Consider the following 23,751-nt stretch of genomic DNA (forward strand, 5'->3'; position numbering starts at 1 on the left):
CGCTGTACCTCTAGTATGTTCGTTCAAAGCCTCCTAAGATCCTGCCAGCTAGAGGTACAAGACCAGACAAAAAAAAAAGACTAAATGTTAATGTATTCATGAACAAAGTGATTCCAAGGAGTGTAAGACTAATGTGGAATGCAAAAAAAGTGACAAGTAGAGAAAATCATGGTAAAAATTGGCAAAGTCTGGGAATATTTCCAACCAGTAGCACTATGAAAAGGGCATCATAGTAGCGGCACTATTTACAAGTTTTGTTTACCCTTGCGAGCGTAGGTCCTTAAGCTAAAACTCTGCTGAACAAGAAACTTAAGATCGACGAGGATGAAGGAAATACGCATACAAAATTTAGCGAAATTTCCTTGATTTAACCTCTAAAATGCATTCTTCATGTCTAAATTATGTAATAATGTTTATGTTTGGTTCAGTCACGTCGCTATATTGTTGGTAAATCGCAAATTAAATGGTGTTGTTGGAATAATTCGCCATCTTAGAACAGCTGGTGATCACCCGACTCGGAAACTTGTCACTAGTGCTCCTCGGGCGTTCCATAGCCGTAGGGTTCAGGCTCAATCTGTTTCGGTGCTGATGCAGTGCTGAAGGTTATCCTGTTGTTCGTTGATATTGTTCGGATTCTCCCGGAATAACAAACAAGTAAGTCATCAAACTGTTTCTTGTGCTGAGTACTTGCGAATCTCATCATCCTTCAGGTTAGATCGTAACTAGATTAGGAAGAAAATTTGTGACCTTCGCTCAAATACGTGAATTTTCCGTAGAGGTCGCTTTGTAATAGGTCCATCGGAATGTCTTCAAATGTCTCGGTTGTGCTTCTCCTTACGGCCCCTAAAGTGTCGGCGTTTAATGGAATATCGGTCAATTTGAATCTTTCATTTATATAATGTCTCAGTTGAAGTTAAGTTCGTTTTGTGTTATTAGCACGAAGGTAGCTCTTATAGCTTCCGTTTAAACAACGTTGCTTCGGAAGAGTTGTTTAGTGCGACTGGCCTATATGTAAATTTGTGGGGGCGGTAATTTAGTTCTTGAATGGCTGCATAATATCCTTTCTTTTACAATTTTCATTATTTATTCAGCTGCATAGAATCTACAGTAAACATATTATAAAACATCGCAGCTTTGAGATGTTAACTTTTAGATCAGTTAAGTACTCGAAACCTGAGTGAATTTCACTTCGTGAAATTTGACATTCAGTTTTCTTGATCCAACAAACGACTCAGCATCCACCTGGTTCCACGTAGATCGATTTTGCATATGGTTATTTCATTTTCGTTCTTACCTACAGAGTTCCTCTGGAAAAATGGAAATGAAATTATTACTCTCCGAAAGCCAATGTTAATATTTATACGCGAACGTGAATCGCGAATAAAAGAAACAACCTGTACGTGTATAATGCGGTCGATTTGAGCAGTTGATCAACTTATTTTTGTATCTTAATCATCTTAGTCGGTAACCGTCTAACCGAAGGTCAAAAACTCTGTCTTCTCGTATTTGTAAACAGCTGTTTTTGGGACAATCCTCGGTACTTGTTACAAGAATTTATAAGACAATGCTATTGATAAGGAACGCAGTTGATTATAATAATTGATTCAAACAAACCGTAACTGTAGGGACGGGTTACAGAAACTTTTTCGGGCCACTGGCTTGCCAATTTTTATCGTTATTGTCTTCGAATGAGAATTGTGTCTAAAATTATTTCCGTAGTAAGTGTGAGAGAAAGTTGGAACCTCCCTATTTAAACTTTGATATATTTTCATAAACATTTTAAATTAACATTAACATTCAAATTCAATTAGAACTGTAATTTTGAAGATGTATCAAAATTCATTATTTCTTGGTATAGCTTTGAGATTATTAGGAATGTAACTTCTATTATTGCCAAGTAAAGTTTTTATAATTTGTTTTCACTAGGTTATATTTGTAACATAAAGCTTGATTTAATGAAATCTCATTGATATTACCATGACAGCATTATTTCCTTGACGTAAATTTTTGTATTGTTCTACTTTGTATTGGACTTTGTGAAAAATTCTTAAGACAAACTGTTCATATCTTCTAAGGACATTTCATTTAATGGCATCCAGAGGATATAACCTATTATCAATACTAGTGGTTAGCATGGGGATTAAAAGATATGCACTTAATGTAAAACAAATTATTAAAGAAGTAACAAACATGCTTAGTACATTGTTGAGTTTTACAAGCACGCGGGAATTTTTAAAAACAAGAGGGAAGAGTGGAGAAGCACAAGCCAAAGGTAAGTGCTTATCGCACTTCTCAAGTGTTCCTAAAAATTCCCAAGTGCTTAAATCAACAACGCTTGAGGAACAAGTATTTTTATTTTTTTTGTAAAATATATTGTGAATTGCATGCGCTCGCACTGATGATGTAGGCTACATGCACCATATCTCAACAGTACACTCATGTGATGTAAGGCGCGTGATTTATGAAAATATAATGAACTTATTCTGATCAATCACAGCTCAAGCAGTTCTCTGAACATCATAATATTATAACGCCCTATAAAATATACTTCTTTGTGCAGTACTATTGATAAACCATATTTTGTCAGGATTTTCAAAAGTGTTGGTATCAGCAAACTATTCCTTAGATAATATTCAAGAACTCTCAACAGTCCTTTTTTTATCTGTTTAAACTAGACAATGTCAACCAGTAGCCAGCCAAGCTCTGATGCCACCATAGTAAAAGTAGGATGGATTCAAAAGAGAGGTATGTACATCTGTTTATATAATAAGCTCAGTTATGCATGCATTCTGATTGGTTCTCACTTATGTCTATTGGAGGACAGACGTATAGATGATGTCATCATTAAAACTTTTTTTAATTCTTTATTATATAAAACAAATAGATTCCAAGTTGCCATGCATCTGCTCATTAGCAATGTCATTAGTGTCATGTTTATATAAAAAAAGATGGTTAGTTTGGGGCTTGGTAAAGAAATACAGAAAGATCTTTTTCATCTTATCACAAGTGTGGGACAGAGAGAAAACATCTCTCTCTACATTTGATTTGTTTAATTAAAACTTTAAATCTTTTTTTTTTAGGTGAATACATAAAAAACTGGAGACCAAGATACTTTCAGCTTTGGAGTGATGGTAGTTTTGTTGGTTACAAGGAACTTCCTAAATCAAAAGACACTGAACCTCTTAATAACTTCTCGGTTGCCAGTAAGTACAAATATTCCCTTTTTACAAACATTTACCATACTTATGGCTCAACCTCACAAGCAAACATTTTCCTTTTAAACAGATATTTTTTAGGCAATGTGATGAGGATTATGCTGTATGCAATCACTGCTGTTTATTTTGTTATCTAATATGATTGTTCTTCTTTGATTGCATCATACTTTTCAAAAATATATACAGGATGGCTTGGGTTTTGAAATCATTAATTGAAGATAATATTATTTTATAATAAATTCTAATTCATCAAGACTGAGAGCAGAGTAAGATAGTGGTTGTTAAACCTTTCACTCTCAAGATATGAATGAAGATTCTCCAAACTGTCTGCTAAACATTTCTTATAATTTTATATCAGAGGATTTGATGTTAAATCAAAGAATATCCCCTAAGTAATTTGTTCATCATATCGGGGTATATTATACCTTTGGGCTTCTGGATTTTGTTTGATATAACCAGGATTTCATTTTATCAAGGTTCCATATAATATATAAATTTAGCTAAGCCCAAAAGCAGAGCTCACATTTTTTTTCCCACACGTCTCAAAGGCACAACGCCTTGCCCCAGCTAGGACTAGGACCTGGGTTGTCTGACTCGGAGCCTGGTGCACTGACCACTGGACTACTGGACAAAGCCATGGTGTTGGCGTGCCTGCGGTACAGTTGACCATGCATGTTAAAAGTAGCACCTTGTATTGTCGTACATCCAAAATTTTTTCAGCTTGATGGGTTACTACTATTTTGTATAATTATGGGGCTATGCCCTGCGAGCTCTGCTGTTAAGGTTCTTGCCCATACATTTTACTGTAACTTTGGCCAGGCTAAAGAGTATTGTTTGTTTTATAGAGGACTTTGTTACATAGAGGTTCAGTAAATCAAGGTTCTTTTGTGATCCTTGTTATTTGTTTCTTCAGAGTGCCAGATAATGAGACAAGAGAGACCAAAACCCAACTGTTTCATCATGAGGTATTTCTGGATTAACAGTTATCTTTATTCCTGGGGCCTAAAGGAGTAAAATGATAACTGAGACTTGCTGTGAAATTGTTCCTTTTACCTGGAAAATTATATTTGGTTCAAAGAGACTGGGAATTAAAAAAAAGAACTTTTGATTAATGATTGTAATAAATATTGTGATGGGATTTCAGCAAAGTTTAGACTGGAAAAGGCATTTATACCAATCTCACCCCTGTTACAGGAGAAAGTTAGGGCCAATTGCTAGTTTGTACAGACTGGATCTGACCAAGGTGTCCTAGTTTGTTCCAGTGTCATTTTTTGGGATCTTGGGTGAATTATATTATTGTCGCAATGCCTCTCTCCACCAAGGAATATAAATATGTACTGAAAAACTGTCAGGAAAGTCTTACATAATACTGAGGGATGGGGGTGTGCATGAAACCTGTGATGGACCAACGTTCTATCCAGGGATAGTCGCAGTACCATCTCTATTGGCTTCATGCTATCTAAAAGCGAGGCCACTTGGCTTGAGCATAGACTACTTAATTAAGCTGACTTACCCTGTTTCAAGATGTTCTTATGTCACAAGCTTGTACTGGTGGTCAGATTGTAATCCAGGAGGAAGATTGCCTTGCTATGTAAATTTTCACCAGTGTAGAGTAGCTTCAAACAGGTTTCATGGTTAAAAAAAACCAGTTTTTGATCTAATTTATTATGGTAAATCAACAGGTGCTGGCAGTGGACAACACTTGTAGAAAGGACTTTCCATTTGGATGACGCTAATGAAAGGTTTGCACAAAATTGTACCCATTGAGGTTTACTTCCATGTGAACCTTTCAATACTAAGATCTCAGTACTAATTCTCCTTACTTTCTACCATATAATTTTTTTTTAATGTTAGTTTGAGAATCTGGTATTGGATCAACTAAATTCCTGCAATTGATATTTTCTTTATTCCCATCACTTATCAGCTTGATATTTATAGTTAACCCTTTAACTCCCAAAATTACTAATTCCCCCCTCTAGCTGCCACACATTTCCTAGTAAATAAGTCACAAGAATTTGGTGTTAGATCAAGATAACAACTTCTGCCTGATACATTTGAGTATTCTCTTTACCTGTTTGCTGGATAGTGAATGGATATTTTAGGGAGAAGTTACTTGTTAATCACTTCTGGGAGTTAAAGGGTTAAGTGAGAAGGAGAGAAGGGAATACAGTGAAACTTCTATCAAGCAGACCTTAATTAAGTGGACACCTTCTATCAAGTGGACATTAAGCCGGGTCATGAAATTAATGTCTTATATTTCCCTTCATAACAAACTTCAATTCAACGGACACCTCTAAGCAAACAGGGACACTAAAAATAAATCATATTTGGCTAATTTCTATTATTAAAAAACATCTACTAAGGGGACAGTGGTCTGATTTGACAATGTAGTGTAATGGATTACATCCTTGGAATAGCAGATTAAATGTATTAAATCCAAAAGAAAGAATCAATGTACTGCATCTATTATCATTGCTGTTTTGCTGTTATGTTTTTGCATTATAACTAACAAATTAAAGTTGGTGATCAAAGGTAACGAACTTGAACTCTGGATAGCTTCAGTAACAACATGGAACTTTATCACCGTACAGAGTTATAACTATTGAATGTTAATTGTTAACAAACGTTGTGCAATTTTTACAAACCTCTATCAACCCATTATCTCCCAAGATCTGATTGTTAACTCTCCCCTCTAGCTGCAACACATTTCCCTGTAAATTAGTTATGAGAATTTGATGTTAGATCAAGACAACAACCTCTACCTGATAAGTTTGAGAATTTTCATTCTCTCTTTGCTGGATAATGTATGGATATTATAGGGAGAAGTTATATGTTGATCACTCCTGGGAGTTAAAGGGTTAAGCAAACATTCTCTACTAAGTGGACACTCTCTATTAAGAGGACACTTAAGAAGGTCTCAAGGGTGTCCACTTGATGGAGGTTCTGCATAATTTAAAGGAACTTGAAGCTCCAGATGGAGAGCTTATTAGGACAATTTTAATGATCTCTCACCCTGCTTTGAGATAAACTTAAAGCATCAAGTAAAGTGCTTGTTTAATCTTTTTTTTTTTTCCCTAAGGGAGGAGTGGATAACTGCAATTCAAGAAGTTGCCGATAAGTTGCGTGAAAGTGACAAGTCAGAAGAAATTACTATAGGAAGTGTAGATAACCAAAAAATGGTATGTGGTCAATAGTTTGTCTAATAACAGGACATATCTTGTGTCAAACCATGAAAATACCCTTTACACCTTTACATCAGTACTCATATTCTCTATACTCTCTTCTATAACTTCTTTTGCCACTGACAAGGAGAATTTGGATTAATATCAGTATCTGGGCAACTGCCCACCTACCCCTCCCCTAACCCAACATTAACCTTAACTTGATATCAATTGACTGTTGTTGGGTTAGGGGAGGGGAAGGTGGGCAGTTGCTCAGATACTGATATTGATCTGAGAATTTGTTTAACAATCAAAGCTTTTAGGTTGGTGATCAATTTTTTTTATTTGCATGATCGTAATGAATGATTCAGCAGTATTGCTGTGAGGAGAAATTAGATGCTGGTCACTTGGACCTATGGTATAAAAGAAATAATTAATGTTTATTTACTTGATTGGTTTTCATTTCATTTTTTATTTCTTTTATCTCCCATTTAGACTATAGAGGACTTCCAGTTGCTTAAGGTGTTGGGAAAAGGAACATTTGGCAAGGTTATAATGGCTGCAATGAAGAGGACTGGGGAAGTGGTCGCACTAAAGATTTTAAAGAAAGAAGTTATTGTCGCCAAAGTATGGAATTCTTTTAACTCAGCCTTCTTTTATGTCAAACTTTGTTTCCTGAGTGAAATGTACACGATTATGTGGTGCTAGGGGAGCTGCATTACAATATTTATAAAGAGATTTTCGTGTTATTCTTTTCACTTTCTGAGGTAAAGGTCACTCTACTTAATAGTGATGTTACACCAAATAGTCCATTTTACATTGCCAAGCCTTTGAACAGAAGTGAGGCTAAGGGTGACCTTGTTATGATACAAACCTAGCTGCTTTTCAAATGTAAATTACTATCAATGTTATCATGCTAACTAGATCTTGGTCTCTATCACGACAAGGTCACCTTCAGCCTTACTCCAAATCAAAGGCTTGGCAACTAATTCAGAGCTGTAAAATGGTCTATTCTCTAAAACCATGAGAGGTTAATACCTTGGTGACAAAAAGTCTGTATTCTAGCCAAGTGGCCATCCCAGTTTCCATAGCATGCAAGGACTGAGAGTATTGCCACTCCCCCTTGGATGACATGCGAGTCCATCTTAAGGTAGCATTTTATCAGGCTTCCCTGACATTTTGGTGGTACCCATTTGTACTCAGTTCCCATAATGATAAGTAGATTGTACATAAATTATGATGGTAAATTTGTTTTGCCAGCAACAAACCAAAAAGCAATCAGTATGGAAAAGTATGAAGAAGATTTTAGACATGGATGACTAGTGTGGAGTTAAGAAGAATCAAGCATAATGTTTCGCAAATTTTGGGTCAGCTTTTGGACAGAATTGTGAAGATCTTTAGAAAGCTGAAACCATATGTCTTGAACTATATTATCTTGTACAGGATGAAGTTGCACATACATTGACAGAAAACAGAGTTTTGCAGTCAACAGTTCACCCTTTTCTTACAGTAAGTTGAGATTCTGTATAACCCTTTTTACTCTAACATCGATCAGTATCCATATTCTCTATACTCTTTATATATTTTGTTGGGCACTGGCAAAAAGAGAATTTGATTAACAATCAATTTTTTTTAAGTTGGCTATCATTTCCTTTATTCTTGCAACCTTAACCCTTTCCACCCTAACATCAGTATGCATATTCTCCATACTGTTCCCTATACATTCCCTAAGACGCTGATGAGGAGAATTTGTTTCTTGACCCAGAGCTTCTCCAGTTGGTGACCATTTCCTTTATTCTCATGACCTTAATATGGGATTTGGGGGTGATATTGTAAGGAGAATTTATATGCTAGTCACCCTTAGGAGTTATAGGGTTAAGTTACCAAACTTGAAGTCTAGAAAGCCTATAATGATAAGCAACAGAACTGTCAGCAGACTTGCAATAAGAAAAATGATAAATATGACATTTCCATTTAGTCATGTGTTCTTACTATTTCTATTGTTTTTGTTCTGTTTTCTTGTTTTTTACAGGAACTACGTTGCTCTTTCCAAACAAAAAACAGATTAATATTTGTTATGGAATATGTGAATGGCGGTGAGGTGAGTATATTCACTTAACCTTCTACACTCTAAGATCCTTGTGAATATTTTCCACACTGTACCCTGGACATTTCCAATGGTACTGATAAAAGACAATTTCTGCAACAATCATTTTAACCCTTTAACTCCCTGGATCAGATTGGTAATTCTCTACTCTTGCTGCTACACATTTCCTTGTGAATAAGGTATGGGAATTTGGTCTTAGATCAAGATAACAACTTCTACCTGATAAGTTTGAGTATTTGCATTACTTGTTAGCTGGATAGTGAGTGTATATTGTAGGGAGAATTTACTTGTTAATAACTTCTGGGAATTAAAGGGTAAACCCTTTAACTCCCAGGAGTGACCAAGACAGAATTTCTCCTTACAATATCTATACAAAATCAAGAAGATAAGTGATGAGAACTAAGAAAAGTATCAATTAGGGGATTATTAGTTGATTCAATACCAAATTCTCAGAAGTAACATCACATAAATTTTATAGTGGACAGTAAGGAGAATTACTAAAAAGATCTTGGGAGTTAAAGGGTTAAGCTTTTTCTGTGGGAGATCATTTCCTTTATCAATCCTCATGACCTTTTTAGGTAATATTTTATTCAGAAATGGTGCTGTCAGAGTAAATAAGGTGCTATATAGTTGCCCTTGGCAGTCACAGGGTTCACTTATCTTTAATTTTCTTTAAGGTACAAACCTGCATGTATGGAAATTTTTTATTTCTTCATGAGTGGGAATTTACACACAGCGAACATGGCCCACAAATATCAAGTAGAACTAGAAATGAATGTAATACCAAATAAATCCACCCTTTAGTCTCTGGGGTTCAAGATGACATTATAACATGCTTAAGTTACATGGGAAGTTACTTGCCATTCACTTCTGGTAGAGACAAAAAACTGTTTAAATTCTGGTTTTCTCCTCAGTTGTTTTTCCACTTGTCTAAAGAACGTGTCTTCTCTGAGGACCGTTCAAGGTTTTATGCCGCAGAAATTATTCTGGCTGTGAAGTATCTTCATGAACACAAAGTGGTTTACAGAGATCTAAAGGTATGGTACATATTCCTTCACATCCTTGGCCTATTGTCTTTTTGCTGCACTGATTTTTGGCATAATTTTAAATCTGTTACTATCTTTTTTATTTTTCACAGCTTGAAAATCTTCTTCTAGATTCAGATGGTCACATTAAACTCACTGACTTTGGTCTCTGTAAAGAGGACATCACATATGGATCAACCACAAAGACTTTCTGTGGTACTCCTGAATACCTTGCTCCAGAGGTCAGTTTATCTGTAGTTGGAATGAATGGCAAAATTCTTGAGAAAGTAGGGAAATTTTAAGAACATGGAGAGAACTACGAGTATTCTAGAGATAGAGTAAATGACTGTGAATACATGAAAATTGTATATTTGAACAGCAGACAAAGAAGTGAATGTGAAAGTGATCTTTGCAGTAATTGACACTACTTAAATAACCAGTAGTAAAACAAGACCTGAAAGAAAAAAATTCAGGCCTGTATGGAATATGAACCCGTGACCTCTGTGACACCAATGTAGTGCTCTACCAACTAAGCTAACAAGCCAACTGAAAGCTGATCATAATGTTGGTTCCAAATAAACCGGTTGAGTGATGAATAAATGACTGTGAATATATTAATCATATGTGAACAGTGGATAAAGAAGTGAATATGAGAGAGATCTCTGCAGTAATGAACACTACTTAATAAGCAGTAGTGAAAATAAGGCCTGAAAAAAATTCGGAGATATATTCTTACAAATGTCTGGTATGTAGAAATCTGCAGTTTCCAAGCTGCAATGCATGCATAATTGCTGGGCTTATAAGATGTATATGAATTGACATGCTTTACTTCTGGGTCAAGTAGGAGACAGGGTGGCTAATGTGTTGAAATCTGGGTTTGGGGGAGGGGAGGGGGGTGTATAAGTTTTGAGACTTGGCCAGGTCATTGTGTTGTGTTCTTTGGCAAAACACTTTACTTTCACAGAGCCTCAATCACTCCACCCATGAGTGTAAATTAGTACTGGAAAATTGTCAGGGAAGCTTGATGAAATACTGGGGAGTAACCTTGAAATGGATTGGCATCCCATCCAGGGGGGAGTAGTAATGCTCTTAGTCATTTTTATGCTATGGAAACCAGAATAAGCTCTGGCTGGATGGGTCACTTGTCTCTAATACAGACTTTTCCTTTACTTTTGAGTCAAAGTTTTCAACAGCTTGACAGTTTTAGACAGTTTTCAATTGCCACAAACCCTTTACAACAGTTACGCTAACTATTTCAAGCAAAACAAATGGTTTAACAGTTTTGCCTATGACTGTCAGTCTGGAAAATGAATTAATAACAGTTTTGATGAAGTCTGGGAAAAGTATTGAATTTTGAAAAGGTTGGTGCAAAAATCAAATTTTACAGGCAAGATTTACACTTCTGAGTTACTTGACTTGAATGTTTTCATGATTTTTGTTTGTTATTACAAAAGGTGCTGGAAGACAATGACTATGGTCACGCTGTAGATTGGTGGGGAGTAGGCGTGGTCATGTACGAAATGATGTGTGGCCGTCTACCATTTTACAACAGGGATCATGAAGTTCTCTTTGAACTTATCCTGACGGTACAGATTCGGGTGTAGATGTTTAGTTAGATTGTTTCAGGATTTCAGTTAGTAAAACAAAACATGACAGTAGCAGAAGAGTGAAGAAACAAGAAGTATGTGGGTTGGGTCACAAAAAAACTGATGCAAACCTCCCTCATCTTTTCTCTCCTTCACCACTATCGTGCTGTTTACTGTTGCACCTCATTTTACTGACTGAAAACCTGGAATAGGTTAATTTTAGTTATTCACTCTGATGAAGGGCTAACACCTGAAACACTAGCTTTGAAACTCTTTACAATGGCCAATTTATGTTATCAATTCAGTTGATAACACTAAATTACCCTGTTAATTTTAAGTCAATTTGACTTGTTTACTATTACACATATTAATGTTACTAACAGAACTATATTTGGTTTAGTAAATCTTACAGAAAATTGATCAACACAAAAGCATAGTTTTTGAGGAAAACATCACAATTAATCAGTTAGAGGTATTAGACACAATCTAGAAGAGCTTCTAGGGTGAGATATTGCCATACAGATAACCAAGAAGGGAGCGGATTATTCTTGCATCTGATTGGTTAAAAAGAGGACATGGTTAAGGGGTCAGGTTGCTGAGCAAGATTAAAATCTGTTTCATCCTTTGTCTAATTTTGAAGATAACTTTGAAAGGCTTGGTTACTCTGTAGAGATTCAAAATGCAGTCAGTGTCATCTACTTTTCAACGGCAGAGATAAAAATCAAAGGGTCTCTGAAACATACACATACTTCCTCAGGTCTGTTGAGAACTTTCAATATTCAGTAGTTATTATTAATAATAATTATATGTCTTTCATAATTTTGAAGGGTCCGTTTTCTGTTAACAGGAGGACGTAAAGTTTCCAGCAAGAATTACCGATAATGCAAGAAGTGTCCTCTCTGGACTCCTCGAAAAAAGCCCTACACAACGGTCAGAACAATGATCATAATAACAGTTGAATAGTGTTTTTTGCACCCTCTGATTGGCTAGTTCAGAAGTGATTAGCAAATATTATTCACCTGTGACTTTTCTGTTCCTTAAACTCTGGGAAATGAAACACTGAATTTAGTCATTGATGCATTTCAGTAGAATTTGTTCTTGAAGGGTTTCTGGAAAATCTTTTTTTTTTTTTTTTTTTTTTTATCTCAAATGATCACTGTCTGTGTTGTCATGTCTCTTTTTCAGTCTTGGAGGTGGTCCAGATGATGCAAAGGAAGTCATGAAACATATATTTTTTGAAACAATTAACTGGGATGACATATTGAACAAAAAGGTAATAAAACTTACAATACAAACGAGCAACCAATCATTGCAGCATGTCACTGTTTTATGGTACTGTTTGTTTAACCCTTTAACTCCCAAGATCTCATTAGTAATTCTCCTTACTGCCTTCCATACTGTTACTGTTCAATACTGTTAGTGTGGAGAATTTGGTATTGGATCAACTTATAATCCCCCAATTGATATTTTTCTTTATTCTCATCACTTGTCTGCTTGATATTTTATTGATATTGAAAGGAGAAATTCAGTCTTGGTCACTTGTGGGAGTTAACTAATTGTTTTTTTGCAACATGCAGGTAAAACCACCTTTCAGGCCCACTGTCAAGAGTCCGACGGATGTATCAAATTTTGACGAGGACTTCACAAAGGAAATACCCCAACTCACACCTCCAGAAGGTACAGGAAGTAGATAAATTTAAAGTATTTTTACCTTTGAGCTCCCAAGATCTGATTGTCAGTTCTCCTCTTTAGCTGCTACACATTTCCTTGTAAATTGTTTACAAAAGTTTGTTGTCAGTTGAAGGTAATATTAACCTCTACCTGATAAGTTTGAGTATTCTCACAACCCCTTTGCTGGATAATGTTTAGATATTATAGGGAGAAGTTACATGTTAATCACTTCTGGGAACTGAAGCATCAAGTAGAGTTAGCAATAGCAAGTTTACTTGTTAATTTATTCCAGTAGGCACATGTAGATTATTCATGTTTTAAATGAAAAAACAATAAGAAATCTGCTTTCACTGATAATTTAAAATGAGTGTATTTCTTGGCTTTATAACTCAATAGAAACTTTGAGCACAATCAGCAAGCAGTCCAATGTTTTTGATTGAAAGCTGTTTGTTTCACTCACAAATCTTACCCTTTACAGCCTAACATTAAGATTTATATTCTCTACATCAATGTCTCTACAGTGTAAATTTCCTATGGTAACGAAAAAGAGAATTTGTTTGACAATCATGAGCATCTTAAATTTGTGATCATTTCCTTTAATCTCATGATGTATACATTTGATTCAAGAGTGATCCTGTAAGGGGAAATTAGAAGCTGTCACACTAAGGGGTTGAAGGGTTAACATATATACTGTAGTTTGTTGTTATTAAAAGAACAAATGTGGGATGCTGCATGTGGAAAGATTGTTTCTACATCTGATGACTGCAGCATTAATGATGATGATGATGATGTTGGTGATGACATCAATGATAATGTCATGGAAAACAGGGATGTTGAATAACAATGTTTTGAATAAGCTTCAATTTTGCTTTTGTGTGGTCATGAACATTACTGCCAGCTTGAGTTGCTTTTCATCTGTCCCATTCTTGAAATCATATTTATTTAATCCTTCACATCCTAACATCAGTAGGCATATTCTCCATACTGTTCTCTAAACATTTCCTAAGGTGCTGACGAGGAGAATTTGTCTAGCAATCAAGAGCATCTTTGGATGAGCAATCACATCCTTTATTCTTGTACCTTAATGTTGAATTCAGGGTGATATGGTACAGAGAAATTAGGTGCCAGTTGCTCTTAGGGGTTTAACCCTTTCACTCCAAGATCTAATCAATAATTCTCCTTACTATCTGCTATACAATTCTTATGATGTTAGTTCAGAGAATTTGGTGTTGGATCAACTAATAATCCCATAATTGATATTCTTCTCTATTCTCATCACCTGCCTGCTTGATATTGTATTGATATTGTAAGGAGAAATTCTGTCTTGGTCACTTGTGGGAGTGAAAGGGTTAAGGGTTAATAGCAATCAACATCACACAAAAATGACCACATTTTTACAAAAATCTTTTGCAGGAGATCTCCCAGACATTGCTGAGGAAAGTGAAGCTTTTGAACAATTTTCATTCAACCCAGAGAAGGGAAGCAACATACCGTCGTAACAAAGCCATGTTGATCAAATATTTGAAGAGTGTGATATTATCACTGATGATAATTATTGTAACATTATTCTGTTGCTGCAAGTTTTGCTGTTTGTTTTTAATAATCCTTAATTTATGCATTCTTCAGAAAACAACCATGCTAGCTATCTCTGGTAATTAAATTTTGTTAGTTACCTGCTGAAATTTTAAGGCTGTCTTCAACAATCTGGTATGGAGAGTAATGATGACACTCTGTGCATGTGGCTTGAAACTTCTGCAATTGTTTAATTCCACAAATTGGAATAAACTGTTACAGTTTGAGATGACTGAAATTTGTTCTTAGAGCTGATATTTACAATCTTCTTTTAAAGTGTAAGAGCATTATCAAGGAATGAAGTGTGATATTTTCAATTCCTAGTTATGGTACAATCCACTTAACCAACATGTAAGTGAGAACAGTGTCATTGTACTTAACAGCTTACTACTGCACAAAAGAACGACAATCCATGATTACTGGAGACAGCCTTCACATGTTAGGCCCCAAATTTCTAGAGCTAGTTGTTTGCAACAGTTTTTTTTTCCTTTTTTTTGAGCAGTCCATGCCCTATTACATTTTTCCAGGCCTGACCTTTCAAGAAAAAATGCTGTAGAAATGAGTTGTAGAATGGTATTTCAATGTTGATTAAAATTTTTTTTTTGTAAGTATTACTTGGTTCCTTTGTCTGCCAAGTGAGTTATATTCATTTGTATTATTAATCTTCTTAGGTCATCAAATTTACTAAATTTATTTTTAGAAATTAAAAAATTATCCTATTTCCAGGCCTAGTCTTTCATAGGTGTTAAATCCAGACATCTAAAGTAATTTTTTCTATTTAGCTATTTTTAAATAATAGTACTGTAACAGTTATTCTTCAGGGGGGGGTAGGTTTGTAAAAAACTGTGGTGTTGCATTAGTAGGAGAGTATAATAGGGTAATTTAGTATTATCAACTGAGTTGAGAATGTGAATTGGCCATTGGAAAGAGTTGCCAAAGCTGATGTTTTAAGTGTTAGCCCTGTGTCAGAGCAAATGAGCTTTCAAACTCTTTACAATGCCCAGTTAAGTTATCAACTCAGTTGTTAGAACTAAATTACCCAGTTATTCTTTGGATTACTCATCCTTGTGAAACTCAAAAAACCATGAACACTTTGAATTTATTCTGACAGGTCAATTGTGTAAATGAAATAAGTTAAGAGAAAATCTCAAAACAACAAACTAGCTACCATCCCTGTTTGCTGTTTAGTTTTCTTACAGCTTGTTGGCCCTTAACCCGTTGACTCCTAAGATCTGATTGTCAATTCTCCCTTCTTGCTCCCACACATTTCCTTGTAAATTAGTCAAGAAGAAGTTGGTGTTAGATCAAGATAACAACTACTCTATAAGCTTTATGATTATTCTCATTACTTGTTTACTGGTTATTGTATGGATATTATAGGGAGAAGTTTTATGTTTATCATGTCTGGGAGTCAAAAGGTTTATTTGGAGTACAGTAGATAGTTGAAGTTTTCAAAGATTTCAAAGTTTCATGGTATCACTATGATATGGAGAAGTTTGTGTTTGGTTTTGTTGTACCATAAGTCTGTATGTTTAAAACCCAATTTGATTCAATTGATTTCAATATTTGAAAGTATTTTGCATACACAACAGTAATTTTTATAAGTGGAATTTTTGGAATAATCAGCTGAAAATAGAACAGAAATAATCTTTAGTGACTTGTTTCAAAAAAATGATTATGTTGAATGGTAGAGTTTCATAATGAACAGAAATGTTCAGACAAGTAAATGTACATTGCCATAAAGTTCTTGAAAATAAAACATTGTCCATCACTTGCACTGTAAAAAAAACTGTCAAAAGTTTGAATTATAATTCATGTAGCACACTGTACCACCTTGCAAATTTTTGCAAATGAAGCATCTAATTATTTTGTGGTTGATACTGAAACAGTGTAAATAATTCAGTGTTAGGTTTTTTCCTTTAGTAGTCATTCTGCAATATGTGGTAAATTACAAGTATGATTAATATTTTATTCTGCACTTTTGATAATTTTTAGAAAGTAATAAAAGCTTATTTTTATTACCCATTGATTAAACATGTGTTTTTTATTGGTTGTGAGTTATGATCTTGACATGCTTCATAGAGACAACTGTAAGTAACAACAGTACAGTTCTAGGTTACAGATGATGTGCCCTTACTCCCTAATTGTTCCGCAGTGCACCAAAATCCTTTTTTTTTACTTGCTCATTTCTTTCACATGCACGGTAGACCTCAACAAAATGGATGGACTGCTTCTAGTCCAAAGTGTGATAAGAACAGAACAGTGACACACAAAGTGCAGTCAAACTGTTGCTCTTTGCCTTGAAACTGTCGCAATTTAAAGTCAAACCTGTAGTAAGTAACACGGTATTAATTGGTCACCCTGTATTAACCTTTAACTCCCAGATCAAAGTTGTAATTCTCCTTACTGTCAACCATACAATTCTCATAATGTTAGTTCAGAGAATTTAGTATTGGATCAACTAATTATCCCCAAATTGATATTTTTCTTTTTTCTCATCACTTATCTGGTTGATATTGTATTGATATTGTAAGGAGAAATTCTGTCTTGGTCACTAGTGGGACTTAAAGGGTTAAGGGGTCAGTTGTCAAAGTCCAAAATTTGTTTTCCCTTTATTGCTAATTTTCACCCTTCAAAGCCATCACCTCTACTAAGCAGTCATGGTCACTCTTTACTGAGTTCCAACATCATTTTTTTTAATTGTCCTCCATCTGTATCACCCATCTACAATAGATCACAGGTAAACCCAATCAAAATCCATGTATAATTGTGCCTGTTATTTCCACACTGACAGAGAGTGGAGGACATCTGTTTAGAAACCCTCTTGGATCAAGGAATTTTGTTGTATGACAAGCTTTTTCAAAAATAACCTTGAAGTTCTGAACCACCAGAGTGAATAAAAAACAGTTGATGAGGTATTACACTGGATCAGTCTATTCCTTTGGTTTATTCAAACTTGATATGTCCCCAAAACTTGCTGTTGCAGACCCGCGTGTAGCAGCTTTTTGCTGAAAACAACAAATCACTGTTGATTTAATTAAGGTTACTAACAATACTACTGGTACTTTGAACGATGAGTTTAATATAGTAATCCTGCTTTAATTTTTTTATTGTACACCTGGAAAAAATGGAGCAGTTAGTTTCACTCCCAAGATATCATTTAGTAATTCACCTTACTGTCTGCTACACAGTTCTTATGCTTTCAGTGTAGAGAATTTGGCATTTGATCAGTTAATATTTTTCTTATTTATATTTTTCTTCATACTCATCACTAGTCTGCTTGATATTGTAATGCTATTGTAAGGAGAAATTCTGTCTTGGTCATTCACAGGAGTTAAAGGGTTAAAGAATACTGTGTAGATTGTTTGCACAATGTCCTTGATCTCAAACACAGGTTCCAGTAGAAAAAAAATTAATTAAAAAATAAATGCTGCAAAAAAACTTTGCCTTTCCAATTCTTCAGTCAAGTATTAGTTCATGACAGAAATTTCAATTATCTTATGCCACAAAAATTTGTGCATACAAAACAAAACTAAAGAATGAACAGTCCACCAAAAAAAAAACAGTGAAGTTGTCATTCTTAATGGCAGTCCCACATATTAAAATTCTTAATCAATGAAATTCCAACACAGAGTGTACTGTTGATACTAATATCTAGATCAACAAAGACGAACATAGTTCTTCCTTACCTGAGAGTCATGAGGCTTCCAACCAATCATGTAAAGTACAAAAAATGTTGCTGGTATTCCGCCATCTTCCAGACCATACATATCTAAAGGATATGAAGAATAGGTAATACTATAGGCAGCAAATTGGCACCTTTTTTCGTAAGGCATGGATCTTCCATTCATATATAAAAGGTTAGGAGAGGATTTAAAAGTAGGACCTGTCCCCTGAAATGCTAATACCATATTCTAGTTGGAAAAAAACTGCACGTTAAAATCTACAACTGGTGGCTAAGTTTTAATGGGAAGTGAAAAGACACAAAACTTGCAAAAACAATCAAATAATGTTAATATGACTGAGTGGAGTCCAGTTCAGTCCATAATTATGCAAGTGATTAACAAAATCACATGACTGCAAAGCAGGAGTCTCATTTGTTAATCATGATTATGATTACCAACAGAAAGTCCTGTTACAAATAGATCAAAACTATGACCAAATATGAGAAACAAACTACCCATCGGTTTACAGTATGTTCTCAAAAAAACTGAGAATTTATTAGCAAAAAGTTCAACTACCGCAAGAGCACCCAATGTTTACTACCACAAGCATGAAACATTAACTGTTCTATTACACTGTCTGATCACAAGCATGACCTGCACACAGTCCCATTAGTGCTCAAATCAGGCTGATGATAACCAGTAATGATTGAGAATTTTCTCTCAGTATTGATTAAGAAGTACAACACTATCTTTTTAAATTTATTCAAAAGTTTCCAAGACTGATTATTTCTTGAATGTATGTTAAACACCACAAACTTGCAATTGTACATCAGTTTTTTCCTATAACCATTTCATAAACAGTAAAAGGATTCTATATCTTACCTTGGTAAATGGATGAAGCTGCTACAATTGTGTCTCTGTGCAGTAATGTCTTCCTGTTCCATGCTGCATTGTTTTCTCCCATTCCTTTCAGATCATGCATGAGCTCGAGCATGCTGGGATATCCTATAGTTACTTCATCAAAGTCCTAAAAAGAATTCAATGAGAAAATAATAAATTAAACTTACTGACATGAGTGAATAAAAAATTACAGCTTATAACCTAAGAAATTGCATCAAATCTGACATATCCATTCTTATAAAGAAAGATGTTTTTTGTCTTGTAATGAACATGGGACAAAGAAAAAATTCTGAGTCCCCATGAGGAATCGAACCTCAGATCTTTGGATTCCATGCTCCGATGTTCTACCTCTGGGCCAGTCAGAGACTCCACAGTGAGCGAGGTCTATTATGAAGGTCATGTGACATGTGACCTGCATGCTGCTAGTGTGTCAATAGCGCAATGTTTGTAGATGGAAGAGAGGTAAACCAGACATCAGGCATTTGACTGGTTAACAAGTCTTTGCCAGACTCTTATGCAAATTTCCACTGAGGTTATGTAACATCAATCACTTTCTTTTGATGAAATTCATAGGGCTAATGTACAATTGAGGATTTAATACACAATAACACTAACTTGGGATTTTTTTCCTAATAAAAGTTAATGGCTTTCATAACTGTTGACCATTTTTCTCAAAATTAATGATATCAACACAAGGTAGGGGAAAATTGTGACATCACTAAAGTGCATTTCAGCAAGCAAAGTCCTTTTATTCCTCTTTCAAACCACTTACTGTTAATTTTTAAAATAGTTTGCAGAAATTTAACAAACTCTTGCTCCAACTTACAACAGTAGTCAGAGAGAATCCACTTCTTGTCAGAAGATTTCCAAGATCTCGTACTTCTGCAAATGGCGAAATATGAGCAGCAAACCCCTGCAACAACCAAGCGAACAGTTTTTGTGATAACTCTAAGATCTTCTGCTCTCATTTTCAAAAACACCTTGTCTCAGCAAAGCATTTTGCATTCTTTTGTTGTTGTTATATTTCTCTTTTTTTCTAATTCAAAGATCAGGCTCATTTCAATGGAAACTATAGACCAAAACAACCTGCCACATACTTTAAGTCCAAAAAGTAAAAATGAAAATTATTCCCAAATTTATTGAGAGAACAATTCCTTCCCTTGGTATTTAAGTCAGCTAACACTGCCCTATACTCTCCACCCTTCCCCACCCCCACAACTTAGCTGAATTTGGCTTGTACTTACCCCCTCCCTCTCAGTTTCAGCCAACTGCAGTGCAGCTCTCAACTGGTAGAGAGTTTCACCACCAAACATGGCTCCAATAAAGACTCCATCAGCTTTAAGGCAATGAAAGATCTGTTGAAAAAAAATACAACATTTTCAAAAAAATATAATCATTTGTCTCACAATGTGGTTGCTTTGGATGTGAATCCTGACATTTTGACTGTATACTAGCTGCTTGTCTTCTTCAGAAGATGAGGTCCAATGAGTATAAAATATGCCACTTATATGCTGAAGTGCTCAACTGTGATTAGATGGAATTCCACAGCTGTGATTGGTGCATCTTCGGAACAGGTTTCCTCGGTAGTCCATTGCTGCACAGCTCTCTTGCTGTTGTGTTTTTTTATTGTCAGCATCCAGGCTTCTGGACAAACAATCACATTTTGCTTTTGGACATGTTATTTGCCCCAACCAAAACCTATTTTACAATATAAATACAACATAATCATCACCAAACACAAGCACTAGGCTGATGGAGAAAATCCTACAGAACTTGCCTGCCACACCCACTAAATATGAAGTTTACAGTTCTTATCCTGTGTTATACCTGGCTAAATGTTCCTGGTAAGTCATTGACCCAATGAAGGCTGTAAAGAAAAATAAAATAGAGAGAGGAAATCACTAATAACAATTTTGAGTGATTAACTTACATCACGGCTGTGGACAGTCTATTTGAAATGCTTAAAAGTAATGAAAACAATTTTTAAAAGGTATTTGACACAAAACTTAAATTCCTTTCAAGACATACCTCAAGCTACTGACAATAAGATCAAAACTGTTGGTAGGAAAAGGAAGAAATTCTTCATCTGCCACAACTTTTACAGATGGAATCTCACAGGGTGGGCACTGATTCTGGCAAAAACAACAACAATAACATATTGATAAACAAATTGTATGAATTCACATCATCTAACACATATCTTTGGTAATCAAAATGTACCTCTAACCAAGATCTTACCCCTTCCAGCCATAGTTAAAGGCGTGGTGGGGGAGGAGGGGTGTCTACAAATTGTTTAACAGGCTGTGTACTTACCAATGCATTTTCTGCCATATCAGACATAACTAAGGTTCCAACTTGATCCTTAAAAGGGGAAAAAAAGACATATCAGTGCTGGCCATTCATGGAAGCTCCAAAGCAATCATAAAGTATCAAGAGATCATTACAAGAATAATCACAAACTACATGTAACATTTACAAACCTAAAGAATTTTACTTCATTAACCCCTTCACTCCCACAAGTGACCAAGACAGAATTTCTCCTTACAATATGAATACAATATCAAGCAGGCAGGTGATGAGAATAGAGAAGAATATCAATCATGGGATTATTAGTTGATCCAATACTAAATTCTCTGAACTAACATCATAAGAATTGTATGGCAGATAGTAAGGAGAATTACCAATTAGATAATGGAAGTGAAAGGGTTAACACCCTGACTCCTAGGAGTGTATCTGATTTCTCCTAATAATATCACCCCTAGATCACACATTAAGGAAATCATTACCAACTATAGATTAAGTTCTTGATTGTCAAACAAATTCTCCTTGTCAACATTTTAGGAAAAGTGTACAGAACAGTATGGAGAATATGCATACTGATATTAGGTAGCAAAGGGTTAATAACCTTAGTTAGGATTACCTAAACAGAATCAGTACCAACCTTTGTAAGAAATTTTGAAATATGTCCTCTCCCACAACCAAGATCCAGAGCCATAGGAAAATGTCTGAGAAAAGAAAATAAAGTACGAAAGGAAAGTAAACTGATAATTTTCCTCACAACCAAAAATACTTACAAAGACAAACCTTGAGATGTCTCCTATTCTGTCTACCATCCTTTCAGCAACCTGGGAAAAAAAAACAAACAAATTTACTGGTTATAATCTAATATCACTGGGTAACTTGCATAACTATGAGCCTCATGATAAATTACTGCTAATGACATACCAACTTGAAGATTTTTAAAGGAATATTTACTATTCCTGTAAACTTTCATTCCCAAGATCCAATTAGTAATTCTCCCCTCTAACCACCATAAATTCCCTTTTAAATTAGAGGGGAGAGTTGAGTGTCATATCATTTTGACATCCTCTAACTGATAAGCATGTCCATTCTCATAACCTACTTGCAAGGTAATATATGAAATCACAGAGAGAAGTTTCAAGTTGATCATATCTGGAAGTTAATAAAATGTTAAAGGTTAAGGATTGGATGCTAGTTCGTCATATGCCATTTCTACCCCATTTGCTGCTCAACACCACTTTTCCCAGACATTTTTTCTGGCTCCAATTCGTACTCCTAGAAGGAGACACTGAGGGAGTGTAGTGTCTTGAATTATGTATCATGGTGACCCACCTGTCACACCAACCATCAACCTCCTGAGAAAGATTTCTTTGCACAATTTACTAGAGATCCATTACTAATTTGCTATTAAGAGCTGTTTGTGCTTTTATTACAGCCTAAATGTCTTTAATTTATTTCAGTTTTGTTGATGTTGTTTATGTTGTTGTTTATGTTGTTGTTGTTGTTGTTACTGTCTTTGCACCTGACAAAGATCATTTCAAGGGACAATGCAGAAATCAGATGAAGTAGAAAAAATCAAAAAGTATCATTCCATTACAGAAAGTACTTGTCACATTTTAATCTCTGTCCAGTCCACACTAAATACGATTATTTTGCAAGCCTTCACTTTTGCAACTACTCTGACAACAGAATAATAATATGAATAAAGGGGTTAAGTTTCTAAAGAAACTGTAGTGCTGAGTAGGTGGGAGTGTACAGTATGACAGGTAATTTAGTGTTAACAACTGAGTTGAAAACGTTTGTCAGAGCAATGACGAAGGGCTAAAGCTTGAAACATCAGCCTCTTAACTCTTTACCGTGGCCAATTTACGTTTTCAACTCAGTTGTCAACACTAAATTACCTGCTATACTCTGACAAATGTTACATTACACCTTCTCCCCCCCCCCCCACTCCACTCAGAATGAGATTACACCCTGTATTCAGCACGTATATCCCACACAAACTGGATCAATGTCAGCATCTGAGCAGCTACACACCTACCCCTCCCCTAACCCAACATTAACCCGAACTTGTTATCGGTTGACTTAAACGGAGGGTTAGATGCGCAGCAAGGCTCAGATACTGAAATTTATCTCACAAACTTAACAAATACAAAAATAAGAATCATTTTCTGACCTCATCTCTGAGGTAATCATATACCGCCACATCCTCAGCCATTGCCGCCCTGTTCTTTTGCCTTCTCTTTGCCTTTCGATCAAACACGTTCATAATGGTTTCATCCTGTCTTCTCGAACTAAAACATCTCTGAAGACTCGAACACCTCAGTAATGAAAAAAGCCTGTGATAGGCCATTGCAGTAGGCACTTAATAATTAGGCAAATGGAATACTGAGGAAGCCATTTGCCTCCAATATTAAAGAAGCAAATATATATTTTGCAAAAGTTTGACCGCCATGTTGAACGCGCTCATATGTGGGGGACTAAGTCGAATATCTTGGTAACCAAGCTGAGAGACAGCAGAGAGAGCCTAGGAGTGAGACTGGGTAAC

The 23,751-nt window shown here is 35.4% G+C and overlaps 2 protein-coding genes across 3 annotated transcripts; one reads left to right on the forward strand and one right to left on the reverse strand.

The window, feature by feature from the left end:
• Positions 1 to 21: 21 nt before the first annotated feature.
• LOC113681836 (RAC-gamma serine/threonine-protein kinase) lies at positions 22 to 16,366 on the forward strand. Of its 2 annotated transcripts, XM_089193330.1 has the most exons (17): positions 582 to 654; positions 1,301 to 1,396; positions 2,676 to 2,745; positions 3,081 to 3,203; positions 4,129 to 4,180; positions 4,898 to 4,957; positions 6,295 to 6,394; positions 6,872 to 7,003; positions 7,820 to 7,885; positions 8,409 to 8,477; positions 9,398 to 9,520; positions 9,622 to 9,750; positions 10,963 to 11,094; positions 11,942 to 12,024; positions 12,280 to 12,367; positions 12,672 to 12,771; positions 14,179 to 16,366. In XM_089193330.1, the coding sequence occupies exons 3-17, from the start codon at positions 2,679 to 2,681 to the stop codon at positions 14,262 to 14,264; spliced, it is 1,410 nt and encodes a 469-aa protein (XP_089049456.1). In that variant the 5' UTR covers positions 582 to 654; positions 1,301 to 1,396; positions 2,676 to 2,678; the 3' UTR covers positions 14,265 to 16,366. The 2 variants fall into 2 exon arrangements, with proteins under 2 accessions (XP_089049455.1, XP_089049456.1); XM_089193329.1 differs by lacking the exon at positions 1,301 to 1,396 and having other exon boundaries at positions 22 to 654.
• LOC113681830 (arginine-hydroxylase NDUFAF5, mitochondrial) lies at positions 16,363 to 23,697 on the reverse strand. Its single transcript, XM_027198951.2, has 11 exons — positions 23,380 to 23,697; positions 21,987 to 22,027; positions 21,844 to 21,907; positions 21,216 to 21,263; positions 20,931 to 21,034; positions 20,730 to 20,769; positions 20,147 to 20,257; positions 19,729 to 19,815; positions 18,885 to 19,029; positions 18,027 to 18,109; positions 16,363 to 17,345 (listed from the first exon to the last, which is right to left on the reverse strand). Exons 1-11 carry the CDS (start codon positions 23,554 to 23,556, stop codon positions 17,271 to 17,273), a joined length of 975 nt encoding a protein of 324 aa, XP_027054752.2. The 5' UTR covers positions 23,557 to 23,697; the 3' UTR covers positions 16,363 to 17,270.
• Between the last annotated feature and the right edge of the window lie 54 nt (positions 23,698 to 23,751).

The sequence above is a fragment of the Pocillopora damicornis genome, chromosome 14 (assembly GCF_964200805.1).
Source record: "Pocillopora damicornis chromosome 14, jaPocDami1.2, whole genome shotgun sequence".
Lineage (NCBI taxonomy): Eukaryota > Metazoa > Cnidaria > Anthozoa > Scleractinia > Pocilloporidae > Pocillopora > Pocillopora damicornis.